At 33.9% G+C, this 27,066-nt stretch overlaps 2 protein-coding genes across 2 annotated transcripts; both read left to right on the top strand.

Annotated features, from left to right (window-relative positions):
- Nucleotides 1-5,592: 5,592 nt before the first annotated feature.
- LOC128286917 (uncharacterized) lies at nt 5,593-8,752 on the top strand. The gene is made up of 3 exons (XM_053024728.1): nt 5,593-5,752; nt 6,876-7,830; nt 8,167-8,752. Exons 2-3 carry the CDS (start codon nt 6,950-6,952, stop codon nt 8,399-8,401), a joined length of 1,116 nt encoding a protein of 371 aa, XP_052880688.1. The 5' UTR covers nt 5,593-5,752; nt 6,876-6,949; the 3' UTR covers nt 8,402-8,752.
- Nucleotides 8,753-18,679: 9,927 nt separating this feature from the next.
- On the top strand, nt 18,680-19,884 carry LOC128286797 (uncharacterized). Its single transcript, XM_053024516.1, has 3 exons — nt 18,680-18,794; nt 19,229-19,341; nt 19,462-19,884. Exons 1-3 carry the CDS (start codon nt 18,680-18,682, stop codon nt 19,882-19,884), a joined length of 651 nt encoding a protein of 216 aa, XP_052880476.1.
- Nucleotides 19,885-27,066: the final 7,182 nt, after the last annotated feature.

Below are 27,066 nucleotides of genomic sequence, written 5' to 3'. Positions count from 1 at the left end.
CTTGGAATCACTTACTGTGGAGCTTGAAAGCTTGAAAAAAACCCTAGCTATGGAGAACCCTTGAAATTTCGTGCTAATGAAGAAGAAGATGAATTTTGTGTTATTTTTCCCTTTTTATTTCATTTAATATCCAAATGACCAAAATGCCCTTCCTTATTAAACTTTCAAGAATTCCATCCATGTCCTATTTTGTCCATGAACTTAGAAATTGGTAAAATTGTTATTTAAACCCTCCTAATTAATATTCCAAAGCAATTTCATACTAAAAACTTCTAGAATGCAAGTTTTGCAAATTATTCGATTTAGTCCCTAATCTCAACTTAAGCACTTTATGCATAGAATTTCATCACGAAATTTTCACACAATCATGCAATCATATCATGAACCTCAAAATAATAATAAAACAAATTTTTATACCTCGAATTTGTGGTTTCGCAACCACTGTTCCGTTTAGGCCCTATTTCGGGATATTACAAAAACACTTGAAAAACTTTCTAAAAACTCCTTGCACTATTTTCAAACCATTTCAAAGTTTAAAACCAATTCAAAACAGTCCTAAATCAACCTCATTTAACAAGTATTCAACCATCGATGCATGCATGCATTTAGATTTTAATAATTCAATTCAAATATCACTAAAGTTGCTCATTAGACACCAAAATAAGTAAAGTTTTCATAACTTATATTTTAGTCCCTATTACTTGGAACACACTTGATTTCCTAAGTACATGTTATTTTATTCCAAAATATAAACCATACTATCTTGGCACTTGGAGATGTGATGAGATGGATGTCCACGACCTCAACTGTGACTCTTCAAAAATCGTTGTACCTACGTGTTAATAATAAATGCGTTAAGTCTGTGAAGACTTAGTAAATACCCATGATATTCAAAATCTATTAAATTCATTAATTCTTAATACTTCATTTCTTTGTTTACGTATCCTATTACATCTCAATTTCTTATTATCATATTTATTTGTCACTTTTTACTTATTTCACAATTTAGTTCTTAAGTCCTCAATTCAACCCATAAGAACTTCCTACTCTTTTAATACACGCATCATATTTCAACATTTGGTATAAATTTCCATAATTTTTTCATAAAAATTTATCTTTTCTTTTACAAAATACTTTTACACATTTATCTTCCCTTCTTTATCGTCCTCATATTCCCTTAGACATATTCGATTTACTTATATTTTCACTTTTTGGATTCAATATTTCAATCATCAATCAGTTATTATACTTTTGTTTATAATGAAAATTATTTGCTTTTTTAACAGAGGCCCAGTAGACTAAACAGAATACTTAGGATATACGGCACTAATACAGAGGTGCACTAAAATGCAATAATAGAACAGTAGGCACCATAGTGCAAAAATTGTAGCCACCGAAGCGCAAAATGATAAGCATTGAAGTGCGAAATACTAAACGCTAAAGCGTAAGACAATAAGCGCGCTAAAATTTCCTTAATGGCATGCCATTTATATCCCAATAGTTTTTTATCTCCTTTACTTAGGCAAATCATATAATGCACTCATATCACATTTACGCTTTTTCACAATTTAATCATTGTAACAATATTTAGTATAATTATGTCTTCCACTCTCAATAACACATGTAACTTGTCTTCATATTTAATAATCTTTCATAACTCACTAACAATTATTATTATACATTTCACATAACACTTTTACATACTTTATAATTTAGTCATCATTACAACATTTCATGTAACAATATCTTTCCCTTTCAATAACACATATAACATATCTGAATACTATTTAATATTTCCATAATTCACCACAATAACTATTTTTACATATTACGATATGCACTTCACTTTTCTTGTTTCTAACATAAATTTTTCCAAATTCACGATATAGCCTCTAATTTTCACAACTTAGAAAATAATTGTAGTTTGGAATACAATATTCATATATTCTTTTATTTTTCAACATATTCTTTATTTATCAATATTTTCTTGTAAATTTTATAACTTTTCAATTTAGTCACCTCTTAACATAAAAGTCTTTTATTCACTATTTAATCATAGTAAATAAATTTTCTTTCTTATTTCATGTAATTCACATGATTAATCCCAATATCTTATTTTACACACCCAATTTCTATGTATTTCACTTATATTATTTCTACCACATATAGTTTTTAAGCCTTTTAATTTAATCCTGGTTTCCTCGTATTTTTCATAGTTTCACTTATTCAATACTTTGTGTATTTTTCACTATTACATAGGACATCTATTATATATATTTCTATTATAATTTCCTATTTCTTATGTTAAATCATTTCACATCTTGTTCCACTAACTTACTAATATCTCACTATGTTAAAACTAACGCCGATAATGATAATATAGAACGACTGCAAAGAAAAAAAGTAAAAAAAAAACACATACACAAATTTTATGTGGAAACCCTTTCGGGAAAAACCCACGAGCAGAGGAGGAGAAATTCACTAGTGTTGAAAACTTAATGATACAAGAGGAGTTTCAACTACATTTATTTAAAGGTTGAAAAACCTTATTCTAATTAATGTCAATTAGAAAAAGTGTAGTTCTATATGGATTCTACTTGTGATGCATGGTTCGTACATAGATCCATAGCTTTACCACTATATTATCTTTAACAAGGATTTGGGTCACACAACTCTAATACACTAAGTTCACATTATAATCCTTAAATATCAAGAAAGTTCATGGGTACTTACTTCTTTTCTATCCAAAATCACTTGTTATTCTCTTTTCTTTATCATTTGATTCACTTTCTCACTTCTTCCTTCATCAACATGTCAAAAACATAATACTTTCCCTAAGAAATCTTGAATTTAATATCATTTCTATATTTCTCTATTACTACTAAACTCAAAAACAACATTTAAGCTTAACATCCATACATTGTTCTCTTGAAACCAAACTTTAACATGACTTTCTCTCTTCCAACTTCTATTTTCTTGAATCTAACTTGATATTTCTAGCTCCTCATGTCCTCCTTATCATTTTTCTCTCTTGGTGGCTATGAAAATTCTTTTGGTTTCTAGGTGAAAATGATGGATTTTTGTTGGAAAAAACAATTTGTGATGAAAGCAAAATTCTCTCTTTTTCCTTTCCCACTCACATTGAAAGCATGGAAAAAGGACGATTTCCTTCATTTTATATTAATCATTTAATAATAAAATATTACTAAAAATATAATTAAAATATTAATTAAATAACATTTATCTAATTAAGTAATTAAAAATATCACCAAAATTACATTACTCTTCAAAATTATCTTTCTTGCTAATGACCATTCTGCCCCTTATGATCCTTCAAAATTCCTCCATTGAATCATCACTTATTTTAGTAAAATTGTGATTTGACCCCTCATACTTTTTTCTATTTATTCAGTTTGGTCCTAATTCATCCATTTTCCTTAGTTTCTTTATCCTTCCACCCTTAAAATATTTACACTATTCGCCATTCACATTTTTTATATTTACACTTTAACCCTTCAAATTTTGAGTATTTACTCTTGGGCCACAAAAATTTTCTCACATTTATGATTTATTCCTTACTTGAATCAATACATCATAATGTACTTCTTAATTAAGAATTTTTTTAATTGATATAACTCAACTTCTCCCCTTTTTATCACTTTTATTTCCTTTTTTTTTTCTCTTTATTTCACTTTATTGAGGACAAAATCTCAATTTTTCACTGCTTTCATATTGTAGAGACTTTGGGTGTGTTAAAATATGAGCCCGAGAGGCCAAAACAGAATTTCACGAATTAAACAATTCAATTTGAAAATGATTTATATCTATATTGTTATGGTATTGAATATGATTGTGAACTCTATTGACATTAGAATGTAAAAATGATATGCATATTAGATTGGTTAATTGAGTTATGCATGGTTTGATTTATAATATGTAAATGTATTCTTAGTAGCATTTTTTGGTTTCTGTATTGAATAAGAATTTGTATGAATGGTATATGAATTAGGTGATAATAGAATTTGTATTGGATGTATACAATTGATATAAGCTTTTATTGCATTAACTTGAATATGAAAATACCACTAAGCTTTATCACTCAACATCTTGTTTGTTTTCTTTGTGCGTAGATATAGGTACATCTTAAAGTCCCTATAAGTAATTCCAGCATCCAAGAGGCAATCCCCGACTAAACAATATTTGTAAAGTTCTCTTTCGTTTAGTATATGACATGCACCTAAGATTTGAACCAGTTTTGTATCTCAAATGATCATTTTGAACAATTGTTGTTAAAAGTTAACTTGGTTTACCATTTTGGTATGTTTTGGCATAAATACAATTGGTATGTTATTAGAATTTATAGATATTGAAGTGTTTAAATAGTCAATCACGTAGCAATAAGGTCCTCTCAACGTCGCGAGAGAAGAGACTAAACAGAGAGTTACGTCATGACAACGTACTCTCAATGTCCCGACAAGCCAAGTCAGTATGTTGCGTCGTGACGAGGAACTCCTGAAGTTGTGATGTCAACCTGACATTATGAATTTACAATTTGGTCCTAATTTGACCTCGGGTAGCAATAGAGTTTTTGTAAGCTCGTATAATTCCCAAAAATGATTATGTATCGTATTATGCACATGTTTTACTTATACTTGAATGTTAAATTGTTTTAAATCGAATGTAATTTGATTGTAGTTGCTTCGACAACGAATGTTGCACCTTATAGCTTGAATCCGGTGATCGACTCGGGTATCGGGATGTTACACAATTTTCGTAATTGATTTTTTTGTCTTAATTTCATACTCAATTTTGACCTCAATGATTAATTTGGTACTTAGACCGATCGACATCATGTGGCCTAATGAATATTTGACATTTGTGCTCTAGTAAAAAAAAAGTACTTAAATGGGAAAGAAGAAAAAGGCTTAGTACCAATTGAAGCTAAACTTAGGTGCCAAATTAAAACCAAAAAAAAAAAAAAAAATCAGATACCAAACTGAATATTAAAACCAAACAGTATCAAACACAATATTAATAAAATATATTAAGGGTAAACTACAGTTAAGGTCACCCAACTATAGTTTTTTTTTCTTTTTTGGTCACTCCACTATAAAGAGTTACAAATAGTTACCCAATTATTAGTATATTTCTTTTTTGGTCACCTAAATATGAAAAGTTAAAAAATGACCACACAACTATTCAATTTTGTTTTTTAGGGTCATGAGTTGGCTAACGTAAAAATAGAAACATCCAAAAATCCAACATAATTGAGTGACTAAAAAAGACAAAATTGAATAGTTAAGTGACTATTTTGTAACTTTTCATAATCGGGTTGACAAAAAAAAACATAGTTGAGTGAGTACTAATGGAATTTACCCAAAAATTAATGATAAAAGATGGCGCCAAACACAGATATGGTGAAATTAGTTACAAAATACAAAATAAAACAGAAATTCAGAAAAAAGCGCTACTCCGTTCAACTACAATCTGTCTCCTACAATTTTCTTTTCTTTTTTTTTAATTTTAATTTTAATTAATTATTTTTACAACATTTACTTACAAATCATTACTCAAAAAAAAAAAATTGTTGATATTTTGCTTGTCAAATACCTGTTCAAAGTTTTTGTATTTTTTTAATGTCTGATTTTTTAAATTTTTTATTTAATATGTAAATGCGAATTTTAAATACTTGTTGAACGCAGAAAGACAGTTGAGGGTCGGAGGCTGCCTCCGACGAGTTTGATTTCAGCAGGTGCTTAATGTTCCAAATTAAGCTTTTTTCTCTTTCTCAATGATTTTTCTTTAATTTTTTAAAATTTTCTGTTTTGAAGATTATTGGTTGAATGATTTGATAATTGTAGCTTATCTTTGTGATGAAAATGGTGTCGATGATTTAGAGTTGAACTTTTTGTTTTTTTAAGTAATGCAGAGACAAATTTGTTTGTTCGATGAATTAGCGAAGAAAAACGTTATCAAAATTCAAGGTTTTTGTTTGAGGGTCTAACCCTCAGAACATGTTGCTTTGGTGAGGGGGATTGTTAAAGTTATTTGAGAAGAAAAGGCATACACAATTGCGTATAAATATACTTAAACTCAAGTTTTGTACATTATTAGACTCAAACTAGTGCTTTATTTAGCATTTCCACCCAAGTTTTATATATTATTGGGTTCATCTATTATCATGCGCAATTACTTATGGTTCACTTTCTCAAGCATGCACGCTTGTTTTGCTAAGTTATTTGAGAAGAAGAGTCATGCACAAATGCGTATAAATAGACTTAAACCCAAGTTTTATACATTATTGGACTCAAACTCGTACTTTATTTAACATTTCCACCCATAAATGCCTTATATGTTATTGGTGAGTTCATCTATGATCATGCGCAATTACGAATGGTTCACTTTCTCAGGCATGCATGCTTGTTTTGTTTTAAAAACTTGAGTTGAGAAACAAAACCCCCCATTAAAGGTCAACGCTGAAGGTGTTGAGGGTCTGACCTTTAACAAATTTCAAACTTGATTGCAAAATTTCTTCAATATCTTATTCTTTATCAGATATATGATTTTAGAAAATAATTGCTTCATCCACATAGAACAGCATGCGGTGTTTTCCCCAACGTCCTCAAGAAAGATGTTAAAAGTTGAAATTTGAAGAATGTATTCATTAGCTTTCCTGAATTAATGTTGCAAAACATGCTGTTTGGTAAAATGTCAAGACATGATGAACTGCATTTGCTTAGGATATATATATATATATATATATATATATATATATGTTTTTCCTTACAGATTCCTTCAATTTTTGCCATTTATCCCTGCTTCATTCATGTATGGATATGGATGAATTTAGTATTAAAAGGGGTTTATGTTCCTAGGCAATGTCAACCTCTTAACTCTTCATGGAAATGGCGACCTAATTTGGATTTCACCTAGTTCCTTTTTTTAAGTTATGGACATTGGCCGTGGGAAGGGAGCCAGTAAGTGTTCAGAAACAGGCACAGAGGAAAGTGATGGGAATGGAATCAGTAAGCATTCATTGATGCATCCGGAACTTGTTGGAAACCAAAGTTATACACATTCGAGTGGGACGAGTACTGGAACCAGTGATCATTCACAAGAACATATAGAACTTGGTGTTGCAAGTGATCTTTTTTACTTCAACCAGGATGTATTCAATGGAACCGAAAGTAGTAAAGTCGTCTCAGCCAAACAGCAGAGACTGTCCTCTTCATCCTCATCCACTTCATCTACAGATGATCAGTTTCAAGCTAATAAAAAGTTATCAGATTCCAGATCAGGCATAGCTTTCACTTCTTCTTCTAAACGTGATGATGAACATCATGTCTCTGCTACTGCAACATCTACATCTCGAGTTCCTAGTTTTCTACATGGACCAACAGTGACAATATCCCCTCCACTCCAAATGATGGACCAAGAGGGAGGATATGATCCTTATAGGATTTCCTCTTCGGTCTTCAAAAGAAGAAATTCCTTAACACCTGCAGATTGGAGTATTGCTTCTAATGAGTCATTATTTAGCATTCAAGTAGAGAACAACAGTTTCTCCAGAGAGCATTTTCTGAACTCAAAATCCGGAGAATTTTCCCAATCAGATGAGGAGTTATTCGCGTTAAGCCCATCCACTGACAAAAAGAGTGTTGAATTTGAAAAGAGTGAGGGAACTTTGATATCAGATGATGGTGCAAAGGATAAAACAGACCCAAGTGCTGAAGAACCAAATGAGGAAAAGCCAACATATCCACCGAGATTCTGGACCTCACCCACCCATTCCAATGTTGGAACCAGTGTAAATTCCTTTGCCTTTCCAGTGTAAGTTAACACCATTCTCTTTCACCAATAATCCTACTTTTGACAATCATGTGCTTCACTTGTTATATTATATATATGCCTTGTGGAATGAGAATTTGTAGCTTTTTCTCCATGCAAAACAAGATAGATGCCTTAATTCCTTTCCCTGGGATCTATGTAGTTGTTAATGTGAACCTGATATTCGACATGCCAACTTGTATGTATGTATAAAAATATAGAAATTTGTAGCTTTTTATGCAGTTATTGCTTGCTGCATAGTGCATACCATATGTGCTCATGCATGTCATATGCAGTTACATTGTAGGTGTTGCAACTTAATTTATTGGATCATTGCAGCCTTGAAGATGGCAGAAATGTTGTTTCCATGGAAGAAAAAAGGGAGCAACAGCAACAGCAACAAAGACAAGGACGAGAAGAAGAACAAGAGCCCTTGTCATCTTCAACACCCTCGAAATTATCTTGCTGCGGAAACTGTTGCTCTTGTTTTCCTTGTTGTCAACGGCAATGGCAATGCTGCACATGGCATTGGCACTGGTGTCGCTCCTGTCACAATTGTTGTCAAGGAAAATGACATTGAAAAATACTCTCAACCCGCCCTCTCCTTGCCGAAAACAAAAAAATCCTTTGGAAAATCTATGGCTTATATTACAGGATGTTTGCTCTGATCTGATGTTATTTAATCAATCATGACTTCTCCGTAACTGAAAAGGCTCTCATCATGAACTTTCACATATATATTTCTCTTCTCATATGCATGATTATGTCAGAAATTTGAGGCAATGGTTGAGAAGGGAAAAAACATCTTTACCCTACATGATTTGGAAGGTGGGTTCCAATTTTTAGGTAGTTATATTGTGAATCTATATAGCTCTGTAATTCATACATCTAGTTTATTGATACATTAGCTTCCTTAGATATTTTTTTCCACTCACAGCCTGCTTTACCTAACCTTATTTTTCTTATTTTGTTTCTCAATCTTTAAATCTTAGTTATATTGCATTTTATTAGATGGAAAGTTTACTTAACTATCAAAATTTTAATAGTATTAATGTGATAATTCATGTTACAATTCACGTGTATTTTATAAAAATTTGTTTATATCAAGAAAGAAATACACGTGAATTATTATGCAAGTTGTCACTTTATTGCTATTAAGATTTTATTAGTTTAGTAACTTTTTCTTTCCAAAACAAAACAATTTGACTAAACTTCAAAGGTCAAAAGTTAAAGTGATAAAAATATAAAAACAAAATAATAATATAGGTAAATGTTAAGAGCTAAATTTATTATTATGCTTTTAATTTTCATCGCATACAAATTTTCAATCACATCATAGTTATGGTTGAAAATTTTAAATTGATATTTTGATTCAATCAATTAAACAAAATAATTGGTTGATCCGACTATTTGATGACCCAAATTAAAATTGAAAAAATAAACAAAAGGTTAGATTTGTTAATAAAAATAAAAATATAAAAAAAGCAAGAAATGGGAAAATCTTAACGCACGTTTGGTTGGAGGGAATGGAATAGGACTATAATGGAATACAGTTATAATCAATAATTTAGTTGTTTGGTTGAATTGAATGTAATAGAGCTGTAATAATATTCTTCTGTTTGGTTGAATGGAATAGATATTGTAATAGCATAAGGAAAAAATTTAAATGACCAAAGTACCATTAAAAGAATTTTTTAAGTTAATGTTTATTATTGTTTTAAATTTTAATAAGATTATTATTAAATATAATTTAATAATAAATAATTTAATCATATTTTAACATAATTTTATTTAAAAAATTAATAAAATAATATATACTTTAATAACATTCTTAATATGAATATTATAAGAATAATATATAACCTACTTTATTATTTTTAAACTGCAATGTATATTTAATGTGGTAAAATATCATTAGCAAAATAAATAATTTAATTTTCTTCTAAACTAAAAAGCAAAAGGTTAGAACTAATAAATAGCTTGAGAATTATATTTTACATCCAAACATATATAAAGATCGAGCTTTTTTAGTTTCATTACATGTACTTAGGGAGATAATCGACCAAAGTCGAAGTTATAGATACATATTTGTTTATGTTTGTTTTTATTCCATTTGCAATTTTTGATTGATTTGTTGTTTTTGCTACTGTTTTCTCACTTTTTGCCACTACCTTCCATCATTACTTGATTGCTCCATGTCCTTCGATTCGCCACCATGCAACCATGGATATTGGTGTTTAGTATTGGACTAATGGTTAAACTGATTAGATCAATTCAATATTTTAAAATAAAAATTCTAAAAATAATTAATTAAAAAACTATATACATTTAAATAACAATAATGCATAAACATCATTTATTCATTACAAATTTGATTAAAAAATTTAATACATGAACAAACTTTAGGTTTAACTTTTTCTTCACTTTTTTGGTTTGGATTGGGTTGAGTCTTGGGCTCATTTATTATTTTTTTTTTATTTCTTAGATTTGGGCTAACTAGTTTAGTAAATAAGCTTGAACTTTTATTTTCCTTTTCTGATTTAGGCAAAGAAATTTAGGGAAAAAATCTAGGCTCAAAACAATGTCTTTTTAAATTGATATATTAGTCGATTCTTGATTTGACTGAATAATCTAGCCTTGTCTAACCCGGTTTAAACAACCAAGCCATACATTTATCAAAAATTTTAACAATAATATGGTCTATTAGTAAAGCATTAAAATTTTAACCTCAAATATGGACAGTAAAACTGACGTGAAAAATACAAAAAACAAGATTGCAGTTCCACACAAAACAATTTTAAAATACCAAGAGTATCAAACCACATGAGTTCTTTAACATTCTCTTTATTCAAACACAAACCATCACACAAAAGCATACATTAATATCAGTTCATCAACATTCCAATTAATCACTAAAAGATTGTTAGACTGCTTTTACTTGAATGAAATAATGAGAAGCAGCAATTACTCTAGCTGTTATTTCTTCTTTAACCTGGCCAACTTCAGATTGGCTTCTCGAATAGTTTCTCGCAATATCTTTATCTTTGCTTGATCCTCCACTGTTTGACGAGTCTTTGCCAACTTCAGATCGCTTTCTAATCTCCGGTAAATTTCAACAATTGCATTCATAATGTTGCTCTGAAACTCTTGATTGTTCAATCGAAATTGGTCAGCAAAGCAAGCATGGTTTTGAAATATTTTATTGAGTGCATTAGTATTATATTGATAAACCTCGTATCTGTTGAAGACAACAATTGTGACATCAAAGGTAACTAAAAATCCTATCTCTACATATCATTACATATAATTGAGAAGAAATGAAATGCTAAAAATTATCTTTAATATAACTCAAAGAAACAATAAATTCGTTAAATAGTAGCTTGCAACCATTACTTTAGAGCAAATTATATAACCAACTTTTCCAGGCCACAAAATTCCACTGTCTCCCAAAGCACCTATATTATAAGAATTCAGGATTCAAATGTGCTGGAGGAACCTTTAAGCAAAATACGTAGCCCTGTAACAAAGTTCTGCAACCATATTCCATGGTTTGATACCTCATAGCATGTTACAAACTCTGTTGCCATAGTGGACGAAGCTACAAGTGTCTGTTTGAAACTTTTTCAAGATATAGCTCCTCCGGCTAACAGGTAAATATAACTTTATGTAGATTTCCTACTATCTTGGCATCAAGTGAAATCAAAATCAGAATACCCTACGACCTCCAAAAGATCTGGTCTCTTATAAGTAAGCATGTAATCTTTTGTTCTCTGAAGATATCTCATAACCCTTTTGGTTGCTATCCAATGGTCTATACTAGGTTGCTTAAATATCTGCCTAACATCCCAACAATGTACGCAATGTCCGGATGCGTACATACTTGAACATACATTAAACTCCCAACAGCTGATGCATAGGGAATCGTTTGCATTTGTTGAATTTCAAGGTTACTTTTAGGGCATTGAGTAAGATTAAATTTGTCTCCTTTAGCGACAGGGTTGTCACCTGGTCTACAACTCTGCATGTCAAACCTTTTGAGTATTTTATCAATATAGCTCTTTTGTGATAATCCAAGAATACCTCGAGATCGATCTCGATGTATCTGAATTCCTAAAACAAAAGAGGCATCCCCAAGATCTTTCATCTCAAAATGCTTGGATAAAAACCTTTTGGATTCGTGCAATAAGCCTATATCATTAATGGCAAGCAAAATGTCATCAACATATAGAACCAAAAATATGTACTTACTCCCATTGAATTTGTGATACACACAATCATCAACAATATTCATCTTAAAACCAAACGAAACAATTATTTGATGAAACTTGTGGTACCATTAACGGAAAGCTTGTTTGAGACCATAGATGGATTTTGTCAATTTGCAAACCATATTCTTTGAGTCTTTTGACTCAAAATTTTTTAGTTGCACTATATTAATTGTTTCTTCAATGTCGCCATTAAGAAATGCAGTCTTAACATCCATCTGATGTAACTCAAGATCAAAATGAGCAACAAGTGCCATGATTATCCTGAAGGAGTCTTTCGATGAAACTGGAGAGAAAGTTTCTGTAAAATCAATACATTCTTGCTGAGTATATCCTTTAGCTACAAGACGCGCCTTATACCTCTCCACATTATCATTTGCATCCCTTTTGGTTTTAAATATCCATTTACAACCAATTGGTTTTGCACCTTCAGGTAATGGGACAAGTTCCCAAACTTTATTGTCTTGCATAGATTTATACTCATCTTTCATGATATCAATCTATTTTTGAGAATTAGAACTTTTCATGGATTGATGAAAGTTGATTGGATTATCTTCCATCATTCCATTATCATCCTTATGTTCTTGGAGAAATACAATATAATCATCTGGAATAGCATTTCTCCTTTCTCTTGTGGACCTCCTTAGTGGCACTTGTTCTTGAGGTTGTTGAGTTTGTTCTTCTGGAATAATTACCTCATTTTGAATGGGGAGTTGTTCAACATTGTCTTGTAGAGGTTCTGGATTCACTTCTTGATCAATGATAGGTATAAGAACCTGAACATTGTCAAAAGTGATAGTAGGAATTGAGTTAGAATCCAATTCCTCCTCAAAATCAATGTCTCTAACCTTATTTCTCCCCTCAAACTCAACATCCTCAAAAAATGTTGCAGTTCCCGTCTCAAAAATATTCCTTATTATGGGATCATAAAATTTATAGCCCCTTGACTGCTTAGAATAACCAATAAAGTAGCTGCTTACTGTTTTAGAGTCCAATTTCTTTTCATGTAGCCTATAAGGCCTTGCCTCAGTTGGACATCCCCAAATGTGAAAGTACTTTCAACTAGGTTTTTTAGCTGTCCAAAGCTCATAAGGTGTTTTTGTAACTACTTTATTAGGTATTTTATTCAGAATGTAAGCTGTTGTCTTTAATGCTTCTCCTCAGACGGACTCAAGTAAGGTAGAATGAGCAATCATGCTCATTACCATATCTTTAAGAGTTTTATTTCGTCTTTCAGCTACACCATTCATACTAGATGGTCCTGGCATGGTGTACTATGGGACAATACCGCATTCTTCTAGGAAATTTTCAAAGGTCCTGGATATTGTTCACCTGAGCCATCATATCTACCGTAGTACTCACCACCACGATTAGATTTGACATTTTTAATCCTTTTGTTGAGTTGATTCTCAACTTCAGCTTTATAAGTTTTGAACACGTCCAAAGACTGAGATTTCTCATGAATGAGATATAGGTACCCATAACATGAGTAATCGTCTATGAATCTTATGAAATATTGTTGACCATTCCAGGATGCCGTAGGGAATGGCCCACAGATATCTGTATGAATTAATTCTAAGACGTCTGAAGATCTGTTTGCACCCAATCTCATGGTTTTGGTCTGTTTTTCCTTAATGCAATCAACACAGACATCAAAGTCTATGAAATCAAGGGACTCTAAAATACCATCAGACACAAGGCATTCAACTCTAACTTTTGAGATATGACCCAAGCGCCTATGCCAAAATGATGCTGAGTTTTCCTTATTTAATTTGCATTTAATACCATGTGATTCCACATGCAAGGTTTCATTATAGGATGTGATGCGAGTGCGCCCAACGGTTCAGCTAGTTTGAGTAAAGATCATTAGACGCTACTACAAGGCCCTATCACCCGAGCTCGAGCTAAGGCTTTCAAAGATTCTATTTCAGCTCTTGTAGCTCGAATTTGGGATGAAACTCAGCCCAGCCGCAGCGAGGAAGCTTATCTTAACTCTTTTAGTTCACCTTGCAACTTGCTACTAGTTCAGATTCAGCTCATGTCCAGCTCCCCAGCTCGAGTCCAGCTTACGAGTTCAAACCTAGCTCGGATTTAGCTCACGAGCTTACCCCCAGCTCATCACTAGCTCATGCACCTATATCTCGTTTCAGCTCAATTGAGCTCCTTTTTATTTTTCCAGCTTTGCATTTTTAATTAATTAAATAAATTGCACGTTACTTTTAGCTCAAAAAATATTAAAGTATTTAATTTGTCCAAAAATCAGAACATGAAATTAATGTGTTATGCTACAGCAATTTAAAGTGTCTAAATTAGGACTAATTTTTTCTTGTTATTTAGTGCAAATTAATTTAATGTGTCTTAGTTCCAGATGTTTTTAATTTGTCCTAGCTTATTACATGATTTAAATGTGTCTTTGAGCTACTGGAATTAATGTGTCTAAGTTGAATTAATGAGCTTAATTAATTTAGGTGCGTACATTGTAGGATGACATTAAAGCTAGATAGTCTTGTTTTCTCTTCTCCAAGAGGCATGATGGTTCAGTTATTGCAATGACCACCTCAACTCATTGTTTGTTCTTTTCAAACCGTCTGATCAGCTCTCCAAAGCAATTTGAATGTTTTCACATTTGTTGAACATTCCTTTCACACCTATAGGTGTTCGGTTTAATGTGTTCATACAAGGGAGGCTGCTCACATTCGGTTTCATACTTAAAGGTCTATTGAGGTGCTCCAAGTTGCCTTTAATTAGCTCAACACTTTTCAGCTAACCAAGGCTGTCCAATTAATGAAGTACACCCCCTTGGCCGAATTCAAGCTTACCCATTCAGCTTATTTCAGCTTCTCCATAATTGTTCAGATACTAGAAGCTTGAAGAGGCTATCCATTGACGTTTTCCATGGCTGAAAAGTTTCAAGGAATTTTCCTAAATATATTCTGGAATTTTCTAACTTAATTAGGCTGAAAACAAAGGTTGTTCATCTAGCTTAAGTTGGCTATTCGGCTAGCCTTCTAAATGCTATAAATAGCTAGTTCATTTCTTTGTTTAAAAACTTTTGACTCTTTGTTAATGTTATGCTGCCAAAATTGTGAGGCAACTTTTTCTCCATTTCGTTCAAAGATTCGATTGGCTTTCCTAGCGATCTAGCTGCGTCAACCGTTTCCTTTATCGAACCCGAACTTATCACTACCCGTAGTGTGACGTTCAAACAATACCGAGGTTCCTATCTTGTTAGATAATGGGTCGAGGTTTCCTTTACCAAACCTAAACTGAACTCAAAGGGCCTATAAACAATGGGTCGATACCATATCAGTATTGGTTCTTGTTTGCACTTTTTGTTCAATCCATATTTCTTTTAAACCAATTTCTTCTTTACCAAATCAAACCTAAACCGACCAATTCGTTTATATCCCTTCGTTCATACCATTTCATTCCTACCATTTCGTTCGTACCCCTCTTTCTTCTTCAGCCATTCCTTTAACTTAACTAAACTTAACGTAACTTCTTGTCGACAATCGGGCAATCACTAATACGACTCAACTCACCCGAGGCAGATCGTATCATCTGGTATCAGAGCTACTAAAACGAGAAGTTCGTGCAATGAAATCATCCCCGAGCTAGTCCAAGTGTACGCAAGTAAGTAGGATCTGGAAAAAAAAAGTATAGAAAAAAAATTTTCGTATACCGAAGTTTTCTCATTTTGATTAGTTTATTGTTGTTACTACAAAAACAAAAATCTACGCAGTCGAAGAAAAAAAATCGCGTACAGAAGTGTTCCTATTGTTTTTAGTTTGCTGATATAGTACAAAAAAATTCGAAAAAAATTTGAAAAAAAAATTGAAGTGAAAACTTGTTCTATTGTAATTCAGTCCCGATCCATCTTCTATTCTACTATCCTTAATCATATACACGCCACACTTTTAACCCAATTCCCTACTCTTTCAGCCTACCCTAAATCGAGTACATCAATCACTTGTTACCCCTTTTGAACCGACCACCTAGACCAAGAACTAAGCCTTAACGAATCTGCTTACGAAATCACGAGAAAAGGTTAAGAGAGGTAAAAGGCACGAGAGTGTTAAGTGCAAAAGAGTGGATGTAAAAGCCTAATCTCGAGTATAAACACAAGTGTGAGAGAAACATCTTCTTTTCCTTTTCGAGAGATTGTGAAGTTTTGTGGTGATGTTTACTTTAACAAAGTTTTAATGTCACAAGAGTCAGATCACAACATGGAAGATCGTCCGGCAAGACAACCCGTTCACAACGTCCCCAACTTAAACATGCAAGCCTTATTACGAGAAATGGAGCGACTTCTAGATCGAAGGCTCAATCCCATCGAAGACCGTTTGTTCCAAGTTGAAACGAATGGCCAACGTGAAAGAACACCCGAGGGGGTTAGACCAAGACGGGAGAGGCCAAATCAGAATCGGGGAAGACGAAGGGTCTAAGACGATGAAGCAAACAACCTTAGTGATCTTGAGAGTGAACAAGAGTCCACTGCTAGTTTTCATCAAAGGAAACCACAACAACGAGGTCGAAGGTGAGAAGATGACGATCTCAAGAACATCAAGCTGTCCATTCCACCGTTCCAAGGTAGATCGGATCCGGAGGCCTATCTTGAGTGGGAAAAAAAGATAGAGTTGGTGTTCGATTGTCACAATTACTCTGAGAATAAAAAGGTGAAACTCGCAGCTATAGAATTTTTGGACTACACCATGATCTGGTGGGATCAACTAACCACTAGTCGGAGGAAAAATGGAGAACGTCCAATTTCTACGTAGACCGAGATGAAGGCAGTGTTGAGGCGATGGTTTATTCCTTCGTACTACCACCGAGAGTTGCACCAAAAACTCTAAAATCTTACACAAGGGTCCAAAAGTGTCGAATATTACTACAAAGAGATGGAAATTGTGATGATTCAGGCGGATGTTCAAGAAGATCCTGAAGCAATAATGGTGCGATTCCTGGCCAGTCTAAATCGAGATATAACAAACATAGTGGAATTACAACACTACCTTAAAGTGGTTGACATGGTCCATATGGCTATCAAGGTAGAAAAACAACTCAAGCGAAAAGGCCCAAGTTGAGGATTCTCCACTTCTAACACTTCAAAGTAGGGCCAAAGTTCGAGTAAAGGCCTTCCAGCCTTTCGAGGAAAAGAATGCACTGCCCCTCCGAAAACCAACAAACCGAATACTGAAATTAACAAAGGCAAGGCACCGGAAACATCGCTCAATCGAAATTGGGACATCAAATGTTTCAAGTGTCTCGGAAGAGGACACATAGCCAGTTAGTGTCCAAATCGAAGAACCATGGTGTTGCGAGCTGATGGCGAAGTTGAAACAGAGGATGAAGAAGAGAAAGAATTCGAATCGACTTCTAAAGTCGAGGAGGACTTAGAACAGCCTATGGAAGGCGAATTACTAGTTGTGAAGTGAAGTCTAAGTCTCGAAGGCACAGAAAATGATCTCCAACGAGAAAATATATTTCATACTCGTTGTCAAGTCGGAGACAAAGTCTGTAGCGTCATTATCGATGGAGGCAGCTGTACCAATGTAGCAAGTACCATGATGGTCGAAAAACTTTGTTTGCTTACTACCAAGCATCCGAGCCCCTACAAACTTCAATAGCTCAACGACGGCGGAGAACTTAAGGTAACAAAGCAAGTACTTGTTTCATTCACCATTGGTAAGTATACGGACGGAGTACTTTGCGACGTTGTACCGATGCATGCGGGGCATCTACTTCTTGGTCGCCCGTGGCAATTTGATCGGCAGGTGCTACATGACGGGTACACTAATCGATATACCTTCAAGTTCATGAGAAAGAATGTAACCTTGGCACCATTATCTCCCAAACAAGTGTACGAAGACCAAATGAAATTAAAAGTTTCTGTCGAACAAATGAGAAAGAAAGAAAATGAAGATTGTAAAAAAACAAAAGAAGAAAAAAATAAGAAAAAGAAAACAAAAGAGAGTGAAAAGAAAAACAACAAAGAAAAAGAAGAAAAAGAAAAGAAAATTGAGAAAATGAGTGTTTTTGCAAAAGCTAGTGATTTGAGAAAGGCTTTGATGATGAGACAACCTGTTCTTGTACTTCTGTACAAGGAAACTTTGATTACTACAAATGATTTGCCCGACACCCTTCCCTCTCCTGTTCTTTCTTTGTTGCAGGGTTTCATAGACGTTTTCCCGAAAGAAGTCCCAAGTGGTCTCCCACTACTTCGTGGGATCGAACATCAAATAGACTTTATGCTGGGAGCTGTAATTCCAAACCGACCTGCCTACCGAGCCAATCCGGAGGAAACTAAAGAATTACAATGGCAAATCCAAGAGTTGATGGAAAAAGGCTACATACACGAGAGCCTTAGCCCCTACGCTGTTCCTGTTCTGTTGGTGCCGAAGAAAGACGGGACATGGCGGATGTGCGTTGATTGCCGAGCTGTTAATAAAATTACAATCAAATATCATCATCCCATTCCTCGCTTAGATGACATGTTAGACGAACTTAGTGGAGCCACGGTTTTCTTAAAAATCGACTTGAAAAGTGACTACCACCAAATCTGAATGCGAGAGGGCGATAAATGGAAAATGGCGTTCAAGACCAAATACGGGTTATACGAGTGGTTGGTTATGCCTTTTGGTCTTACCAACACGCCTAGCACGTTTATGAGGTTAATGAATTACGTATTAAGGTCATTTATCGGTAAGTTTTGTGTTGTATATTTTGACGATATATTGATCTATAGCAAATCCGTTGACGAGTATATAAGACATCTGAAATCTGATTTAGAAGTTTTGTGAAAAGAGACATTATATGCTAACCTAAAAAATGTTCATTTTGTTTTGATAAAGTTGTCTTTCTAGCTTTCGTGGTTAGCGCGAATGGTCTCGAGGTAGATCAAGAGTAGATTAAGGCCATTCAAGATTGGCCAAGACCTACGAGTTTCACTCAAGTTAGGAGTTTTCATGGACTTGCGAGTTTTTACCGATGCTTCGTACCAAACTTTAGCACTATTGCTGCTCCTCTTACAAGCGTCATAAAAAAGAATTCCTCTTTCTATTGGAGTGATGAACAATAAACTTCATTTAATAAAATTAAAGATTGCTTAACTAACGCTCCTTTACTTGTTCTTCCAGATTTTGCGAAGACTTTCGAGATCGAGTGCGATGCCTCAGGTGTGGGAATTGGTGTTGTTTTGACACAAGAGGGCCGACCTGTGGCTTATTTTAGCAAGAAACTCAGCGGAGCCGTACTCAACTATCCGGTGTACGACAAAGAGATGTACGCACTCATACGGGCACTTGAGACGTGGTAACATTATTTGTGGCCAAAAGAGTTCGTCATACATTCCGATCATGAATCCTTGAAGCATATCAAAGGCCAACATAAATTGAACCGCCGCTACGCGAAGTGGGTTGAATATCTTGAGTCGTTTCCATATGTCATCAAGCACAAGAAAGGTAAAGATAATATAGTGGCTGATGCGCTCTCGAGAAGGTATACCTTGTTATCATATTTGGATTCCAAAATTCTAGGTTTTGCTTTATTGAAAGATACTTATGCTAATGACTCTGATTTTGGTGAGATCTACGTTAATTGCGAAAACGGTGTTTTTGACACTTTTTATAGGTACGAGGGCTTCATTTTCAAGGAAGGTAAATTATGCATTCCCTGTGGATTTGTTCGAGACTTACTAGTGCACGAGGCACATAGTGGCGGGCTTATGGGCCATTTCGGAGTCAATAAGACGCTTGCCACTCTCCACGAACACTTCTATTGGCCACAGATGTGAAAGGACATGGAGCGGGTCTGTGAGAGGTGTATAGCATGTAAGCAAGCTAAATCTAAGGTTCAACCCCATGGCTTACACACGCCACTGCCCATCCCTGAAGCGCCGTGGGTCGACATTTCTATGGACATTGTTCTTGGACTACAGCGCACAAAAACGGTGAAGGACTCTATCTTTGTAGTTGTTGATAGATTCTCAAAAATGTCTCATTTTATTGCCTGTACTAAGACTGACGATGCTGTTCATGTTGCAAACTTGTTTTTCAGGGACATAGTACGACTCCATGGCATTCCTCGCACCATTGTATCGGATTGAGATGCTAAATTTTTAAGTCACTTTTAGAGATCCTTGTGGGGGAAATTAGGAACCAAACTTCTATTTTTGACTACCTGCCATCCCTAAACTGATGGCCAAACGGAGGTCGTCATCCAAGTCTTATCCACTTTACTCCGGGCCATCGTGTGTAAAAATTTGAAGTCGTGGGAGGATTGTCTTCCACATATTGAGTTTCCGTATAATTGTTCTGTCCATTCCGCAACAAAATTTCCACCTTTAGAGATTGTATATGGATTTAACCCTTTGATACCTTTAGACTTATAGCCTTTGCCTACTGATCAGTTTGTTCATGCAGATGCTAAGAAAAAGGCAGATTGTGTCAAATATTTACACCAAAAGGTGAGAGCAAATATCGAGGCTAGGACTGAGTCCTATGTGTGAAATGCGAACAAAGGCCAAAAACGGATGGTCTTTGAACCCGGAGATTGGGTTTGGGTTCACTTGCGCAAGGAACGCTTTCTGGTCCAACGTAAATCTAAGCTACTACCTCGCGGAGACGGACCTTTTCAAATTCTTGAACGAATAAATGACAATTCTTATAAAGTTGATCTGCCAGGTGACTATAATGTTAGTGCTACTTTCAATGTTTCAGATTTATCCCCTTTTGATGCAGATTCCGACTTGAGGACAAGTCGTTTTGAAGAGGGGGGAATGATGCGAGTGCGCCCAACGGTTCAGCTAGTTTGAGTAAAGATCATTAGACGCTACTACAAGGCCCTATCACCCGAGCTCGAGCTAAGGCTTTCAAAGATTCTATTTCAGCTCTTGTAGCTCGAATTTGGGATCAAACTCAGCCCAGCAGCAGCGAGGAAGCTTATATTAACTCTTCTAGTTCACCTCGCAACTTGCTACTAGTTCAGATTCAGCTCATGTCCAGCTCCCCAGTCGAGTCCAGCTTACGAGTTCAAACCTAGCTCGGATTTAGCTCACGAGCTTACCCCCAGCTCATTACTAACTCATGCACCTATATCTCGTTTCAGCTCAATTGAGCTCCTTTTATTTTTCCACTTTGTATTTTTAATTAATTAAATAAATTACACGTTACTTTTAGCTCAAAAATATTAAAGTATTTAATTTGTCCAAAATCGAACATGAAATTAATGTGTTATGCTCTGACAATTTAAAGTGTCTAAATTAGGACGAATTTTTTCTTGTTATTTAGTGCAAATTAATTTAATGTGTCTTAGTTCCAAGATGTTTTTAATTTGTCCTAGCTTATTACATGATTTAAATGTGTCTTTGAGCTCTGGAATTAATGTGTCTAAGTTGAATTAATGAGTGAATTAATTTAGGTGCGTGTACATTATAGGGATGACATTAAAGCTAGATAGTCTGCTGGTTTCTCTTCTCCAAGAGGCATGATGGTTTGGTTATTGCAACAGCCACCTCAACATGCTGTTTGTTCTTTTCAAAGTGTCCGATCAGCTCTCCAAAGCAATTTGAATGTTTTCACATTTGCTGAACATTCCTTTCACACCTATAGGCTGTTCGGTTTAATGTGTTCATACAAGGGAGGCTGCTCACATTCGGTTTCACACTTAAAGGTCTATTGAGGTGCTCCAAGTTGCCTTTAATTAGCTCAACACTTTTCAGCTAACCAAGGCTGTCCAATTAATGAAGTACACCCCCTTGGCCGAATTCAAGCATGCCCATTCAGCTCATTTCAGCTCCTCCATAATTGTTCAGCTATTAGAAGCTTCAAGAGGCTATCCATTGACGTTTTCCATGGCTGAGAAGTTTCAAGGAATTTTCCTAAATATATTCTGGAATTTTCTAACTTAATTAGGCTGAAAACAAAGGTTGTTCAGCTAGCTTAAGTTGGCTATTCGGCTAGCCTTCTAAATGCTATAAATAGCTAGTTCATTTCTTTGTTTAAAAACTTTTAACTCTTTGTTAATGTTATGCTACCAAAATTGTGAGGTAAATTTTTCTCCATTTCGTTCAAAGATTTGATTGGCTTTCCTAGCGATCTAGCTGCGTCAACCGTTTCCTTTGTCGAACCCGAACTTATCACTACCCGTAGTGTGGCGTTCGAACAATACCGAGGTTCCTATCTTGTTAGATAGTGGGTCGAGGTTTCCTTTACCAAACCTAAACTGAAGTCAAAGGGCCTATAAACAACGAGTCGATACCATATCAGTATTGGTTCTTGTTTGCACTTTTTGTTCAATCCATATTTCTTTTAAACCCATTTCTTCTTTACCAAATCGAACCTAAACCGACCAATTCGTTCATATTCCTTTGTTCATACCATTTCATTCCTACCATTTCATTCGTACCCCTCTTTCTTCTTCGGCCATTCCTTCAACTCAACTAAACCTAACGTAACTTCTTGTCGACGATCGGGAAATCACTAATACGACTCGACTCACCCGAGGCGGATCGTATCAGGATGCAACTGTTTCTAGCAAATAAAGATTGTCATAGGTATTTAAATAACCAGTTCCAATAACATTTGAATTTAAATAAAATTTAAATTGATTGCTTCCGAATTAAAAATAATATCCAAATTTGTCCAACGAAGAAACAAAAACTAAATTCTGTCTAAATGACGGTACAAAAAAAGTGTCTTTTAAATCCTAATAAAAACTAGTTCCTAATAACAACCTAAAATGTCCAATTGCTTCCACTTCTACCGATTTTCCATTACCCACAAAGATGTGTCTTTCACCATAACTTGGCTTTCGGTAACTCAGGCAACCCTGCATAGAAACACTTATGTGAGTAGTAGCACCAAAATCTATCCACCAGGTGTTTGTAGGTACTGAAGCTAAATTAATCTCAGAATAGACCGAATTAAGAATTATACCTTTCTTTACACGCCAAGCATGATATTTGGTACAATCTTTCTTTACGTGTCCAGACTTATTACAAAAGAAACAACTCTCTGTAGCTTGTTGTTGTTTCTTTTGAGCTGGACCCTTAGCAGCTTCATTCTGATATTTTCTTTTCTTGCCTTCTCCTTAGGGGCATTGGCCAAATGAGCACTTTCAGACTTATCACGCTTCAACCTTTCTTCCTCTTGCACACAATGAGAAATGAGCTCAGTTAGGGTCCATTTCTCCTTTTGACAGTTAAAACTAATTTTAAATTGGTTAAACTGTGCAGGAAGCGATACCAAAACCATAAGAACAAGCAATTCCTCAAAAAGCTCGATCTTAAGTTCCTTAAGTCTTGAAGCAATATGGAACATCTCCATAATTTACTCCCTCACGTTTCCTTGACCCTTATACTTCATAGACATCAAAGAAGTCAAAAGTGATGTCATCTCAACCTTATCGTTTTTAGCAAATCGTTTCTCAATTTCATCAAGGAAACCTTTGACCTGAGTAATCTCTTCAGATTTTGTACCCCTAAAGGCTTCTGGAATGCTGTGTTCTATAATTATTAGACTCATGCGATTTGAACGATCCCACATCTCAAAGTCCCTCTTAATATCAGGGGTGCTTTCCGCAGTGAGAGGTGCAGGTTGTTCTTCCCTTAGTGCAAGGTCTATGTCCATACAGCCAAGCACTATAAGTAAGTGCCTTTTCCATTCCTTAAAATTAGTTCCATTAAGCATGGGTATAGAATTTATATTAGTAGATATTGTGGCAGCAGAAGATGAATTAGCTGAATAGAGAACAAAAAACAAGCTTAAATCAATATTCATAAGTAAGCAATAAATTCAAGATAATGGCTAATCCCATCTCAAGATACCAAACACTACATTAATATCATGTCTTTGGACAGTAATATTAACAGTAAGCGGTACTCTTGTTGTAGCAATCAAACATTAACAATAAACTATGTCAAGCAATGAATTAATCTTTGGACTAACTTATTGCTCACATAAAATACCTTATAATTGTCACACATTTATCACCATAGATGTCATTGTAATTCTGCCAAATATTAACTTACCTTTGGGTCAATCAATAAACGCCTGAATTACAAAATCATATAAGCATCTTAATATTTCAAATAAACTAATCTACACAAAAGAGGTCACTTTGGCGGCATTTTGTTTCAACTAATTTATTTAAAATATTAGACATCTTTAATTAAAAGCCAAAATCTAAATTTATTTGTTCCAAAATATTTACCTTAATTTTATCTTTCAATCAAATTAAAAGATAAACATATATATTTATATAATTTTTCAAAACCACATACATTAAACCAATCAAAGTATGCATATATTATATATTTATATATATAAACAAAACATATATATGAATCAATTTCTATATATACATTTATATATATTTTAAATGTCATATAGGATTAAAATAATGATAATCACATGCCTTGCAAATATACAGAACTGAATCGCAATATTTTCAAATAAAGCTTAAAAACGTAGGTATCAAATAATATTACACAAATATTTTAAACTTTATAATTGAATCTATTAATTCAAAAATCACCCAATTTTTTTTAATATGAATTCAAGATAATAAAAACTTTAATATAAATCTTTAAAAACAACATATATATTTGAAATATAAAACCTATGAAATTTTATGAATCAATTATTCAAATGAAGAACCTGAATCAATTCCCAATGATTCGATATGACGAGGCTCGGAGTTGTTAGATTTATAAAATAAATCTAAAATACAACTTAATAAACCAGGATCTATCATGTCAAATTATCAAGAATAAATCAATAACAAAACTAGATGCAGAAGCGTACCTAAATCCATGGATTCCTTGAAACTTTCTGGATCTTCGAGATTTGATCTTCCAAATTAGCATACAAGAAATTCAGAGAATATCTGCTCTCTCTTTCCTAATGATGGGATATTAGAAAAGATATCTTGTGTGTAATTTGGGGACTATAACCCTAATATTTATAACCTTGGTATATTAGTTCTAATCAAATTCTAATTAGCCCATCATTAATTAGAATTTGATTAGAAGAGTATCTACACATATTTGACCCATACTTTATTTAATAATTAAAAGCCCAATAAAATTCTAACCAAATCAGATCACTTTTAATTTGGGCTAACCTATCATGATAGTAAATAATAACAAGTAATTATCCTTATTATATATGTGATGTCCAAATTTTCCAACAGAGGGATAGTGGAGAAGAGGGAGAGGGATGGGAGAGCAGTGATAGTGTAACACCTCTAACCCATATCCATCGTCGGACTAGGGTTACGAGGCATTACTGAACAACAACAAAATTCCAAACATTCACAATTTCATACAAGTCATACTCATAAATATATTAAGCACATGGCTAATTAAATATTAAACATACTTTATTTATCATATTGCATTTACGAATAATACCTCAGAGTTCAACCGAATCTATACCTTTCAAATAATCACATTTTCATTAACAAATATAAACATAAGCATATACTTTCATTATATACCCAAACCATCATTCGAATTAATAATCAAAGTACATGTATATACGCACACATAATTATCAATATCTCACTTACAAGCATTATTAAACAATATAATCTCAATAATTCACCATCAATAAACTTATAACTAATTATAGTACTTATACATTTTTCCATGCAAACCGAGCTAAACTAATCTTTGCATATTCGAATATAGGCATGCCTCATATCATGCATTTCTAAAATACATAAAACATGCTAACACCTGAGCTCACGTTTATAAATGAATAAACATACATCAAAATCAAATCATCAAACCATATTTATTTATATTTATACATATCAAAACTGAGTGACCAACCACAGCCAATTCCACCTATCATCTCAAGCTATTACCAACACATATAATACCATTCACATTTACTTTTCATTCACTTCACATATAATTATAATCAAATAGAATAAACCATTACCAAACATAACCGAAATCAAACTTTAAAGCTAAGCCATATTCGCATGGCTCAATATATACATATTCAAAGTTGAACATAATATGTATTAGCCTATACATGCCAAAAGTTTGAAAATAAACTTTTAAAAGTACCAAAAGTTGACAATAGTGTGGATGACTTCGATAACAATCCCCAAGCTCGTAACTTACAACCAAAATCTATAAAACAGAGTAACAAAAACACACAGAGTAAGCTAACTTAGCTTAGTAAGCCTTAAACAAATTAAACAACTCAATGAATAATCAAAACATTCAAACTAAACAAATTATATCAATAATATTATACTTTTACACAATAGGATACCTTGGCCGAATGTTCAATATCAAATACATATCACCACATAAATATTTCCTATATAACTGATTATTTATACCCTTTTACGACTTATACCCTTTTACACCAGCTTTATAACCAAGAAAAACACATTTAATGGATCTCGGTTCCAACTTTCCATTATCAACATGAGCATACGCAGGAAACCCAAAAATCTTTAAATCAGAATAATTAGTAGGATTACCAGACCATACCCCTTGTGGAGTCTTTTTCTCAATGGGAACAGATGGGGATCGGTTGATAAAAAAACATGCAGTAGAGGCTGCTTCAGTCCAAAATGACTTTGGTAAGTTGGCATTTGATAACATACATCAAACCTTCTCCATGATCGTTCTGTTCATTCGTTCAGCAACATGATTTTGCTGTGGAGTATGGCAAACTGTCAAGTGTCTCACGATCCCTTCTAACTTGAACAATCTATTAAACTTATCAGAATAGAACTCTAAGCCATTTTCTGTGTGGAGGTATTTTATTTGTTTTCTCGTCTGTTTTTCAATCATAATTTTCCAAGACTTAAATGCAGAAAACACATCACTTTTCTGCTTCAAGAAGACTGCCCAAATTTTTCTAGATAAATCATCAATAAAGGCTAGCACATAATTAGCTCCACCTCTCGAAGGCACTTTGGATGGCCCCTACAGATCAGAATGAATATA

The sequence above is a fragment of the Gossypium arboreum genome, chromosome 13 (assembly GCF_025698485.1).
Source record: "Gossypium arboreum isolate Shixiya-1 chromosome 13, ASM2569848v2, whole genome shotgun sequence".
Taxonomy (NCBI): Eukaryota; Viridiplantae; Streptophyta; class Magnoliopsida; order Malvales; family Malvaceae; genus Gossypium; species Gossypium arboreum.
The sequence above is the reverse complement of the archived record's forward strand: the minus strand, read 5'-3'. Positions and strand labels throughout refer to the sequence as shown.

Excerpts from the sequence above, each read along its gene's own strand:
- LOC128286917 (XM_053024728.1), top strand. The coding sequence starts at position 6,950 with ATGGACATTGGCCGTGGGAAGGGAGCCAGTAAGTGTTCAGAAACAGGC. Across the intron at positions 7,831-8,166 it reads AATTCCTTTGCCTTTCCAGT|CCTTGAAGATGGCAGAAATG; the intron begins GTAAGTTAACAC and ends GGATCATTGCAG.
- LOC128286797 (XM_053024516.1), top strand. The coding sequence starts at position 18,680 with ATGGCGTTCAAGACCAAATACGGGTTATACGAGTGGTTGGTTATGCCT. Across the intron at positions 18,795-19,228 it reads CGTATTAAGGTCATTTATCG|ATTTTGCGAAGACTTTCGAG; the intron begins GTAAGTTTTGTG and ends TTGTTCTTCCAG. Across the intron at positions 19,342-19,461 it reads GCAAGAAACTCAGCGGAGCC|CATATCAAAGGCCAACATAA; the intron begins GTACTCAACTAT and ends GAATCCTTGAAG.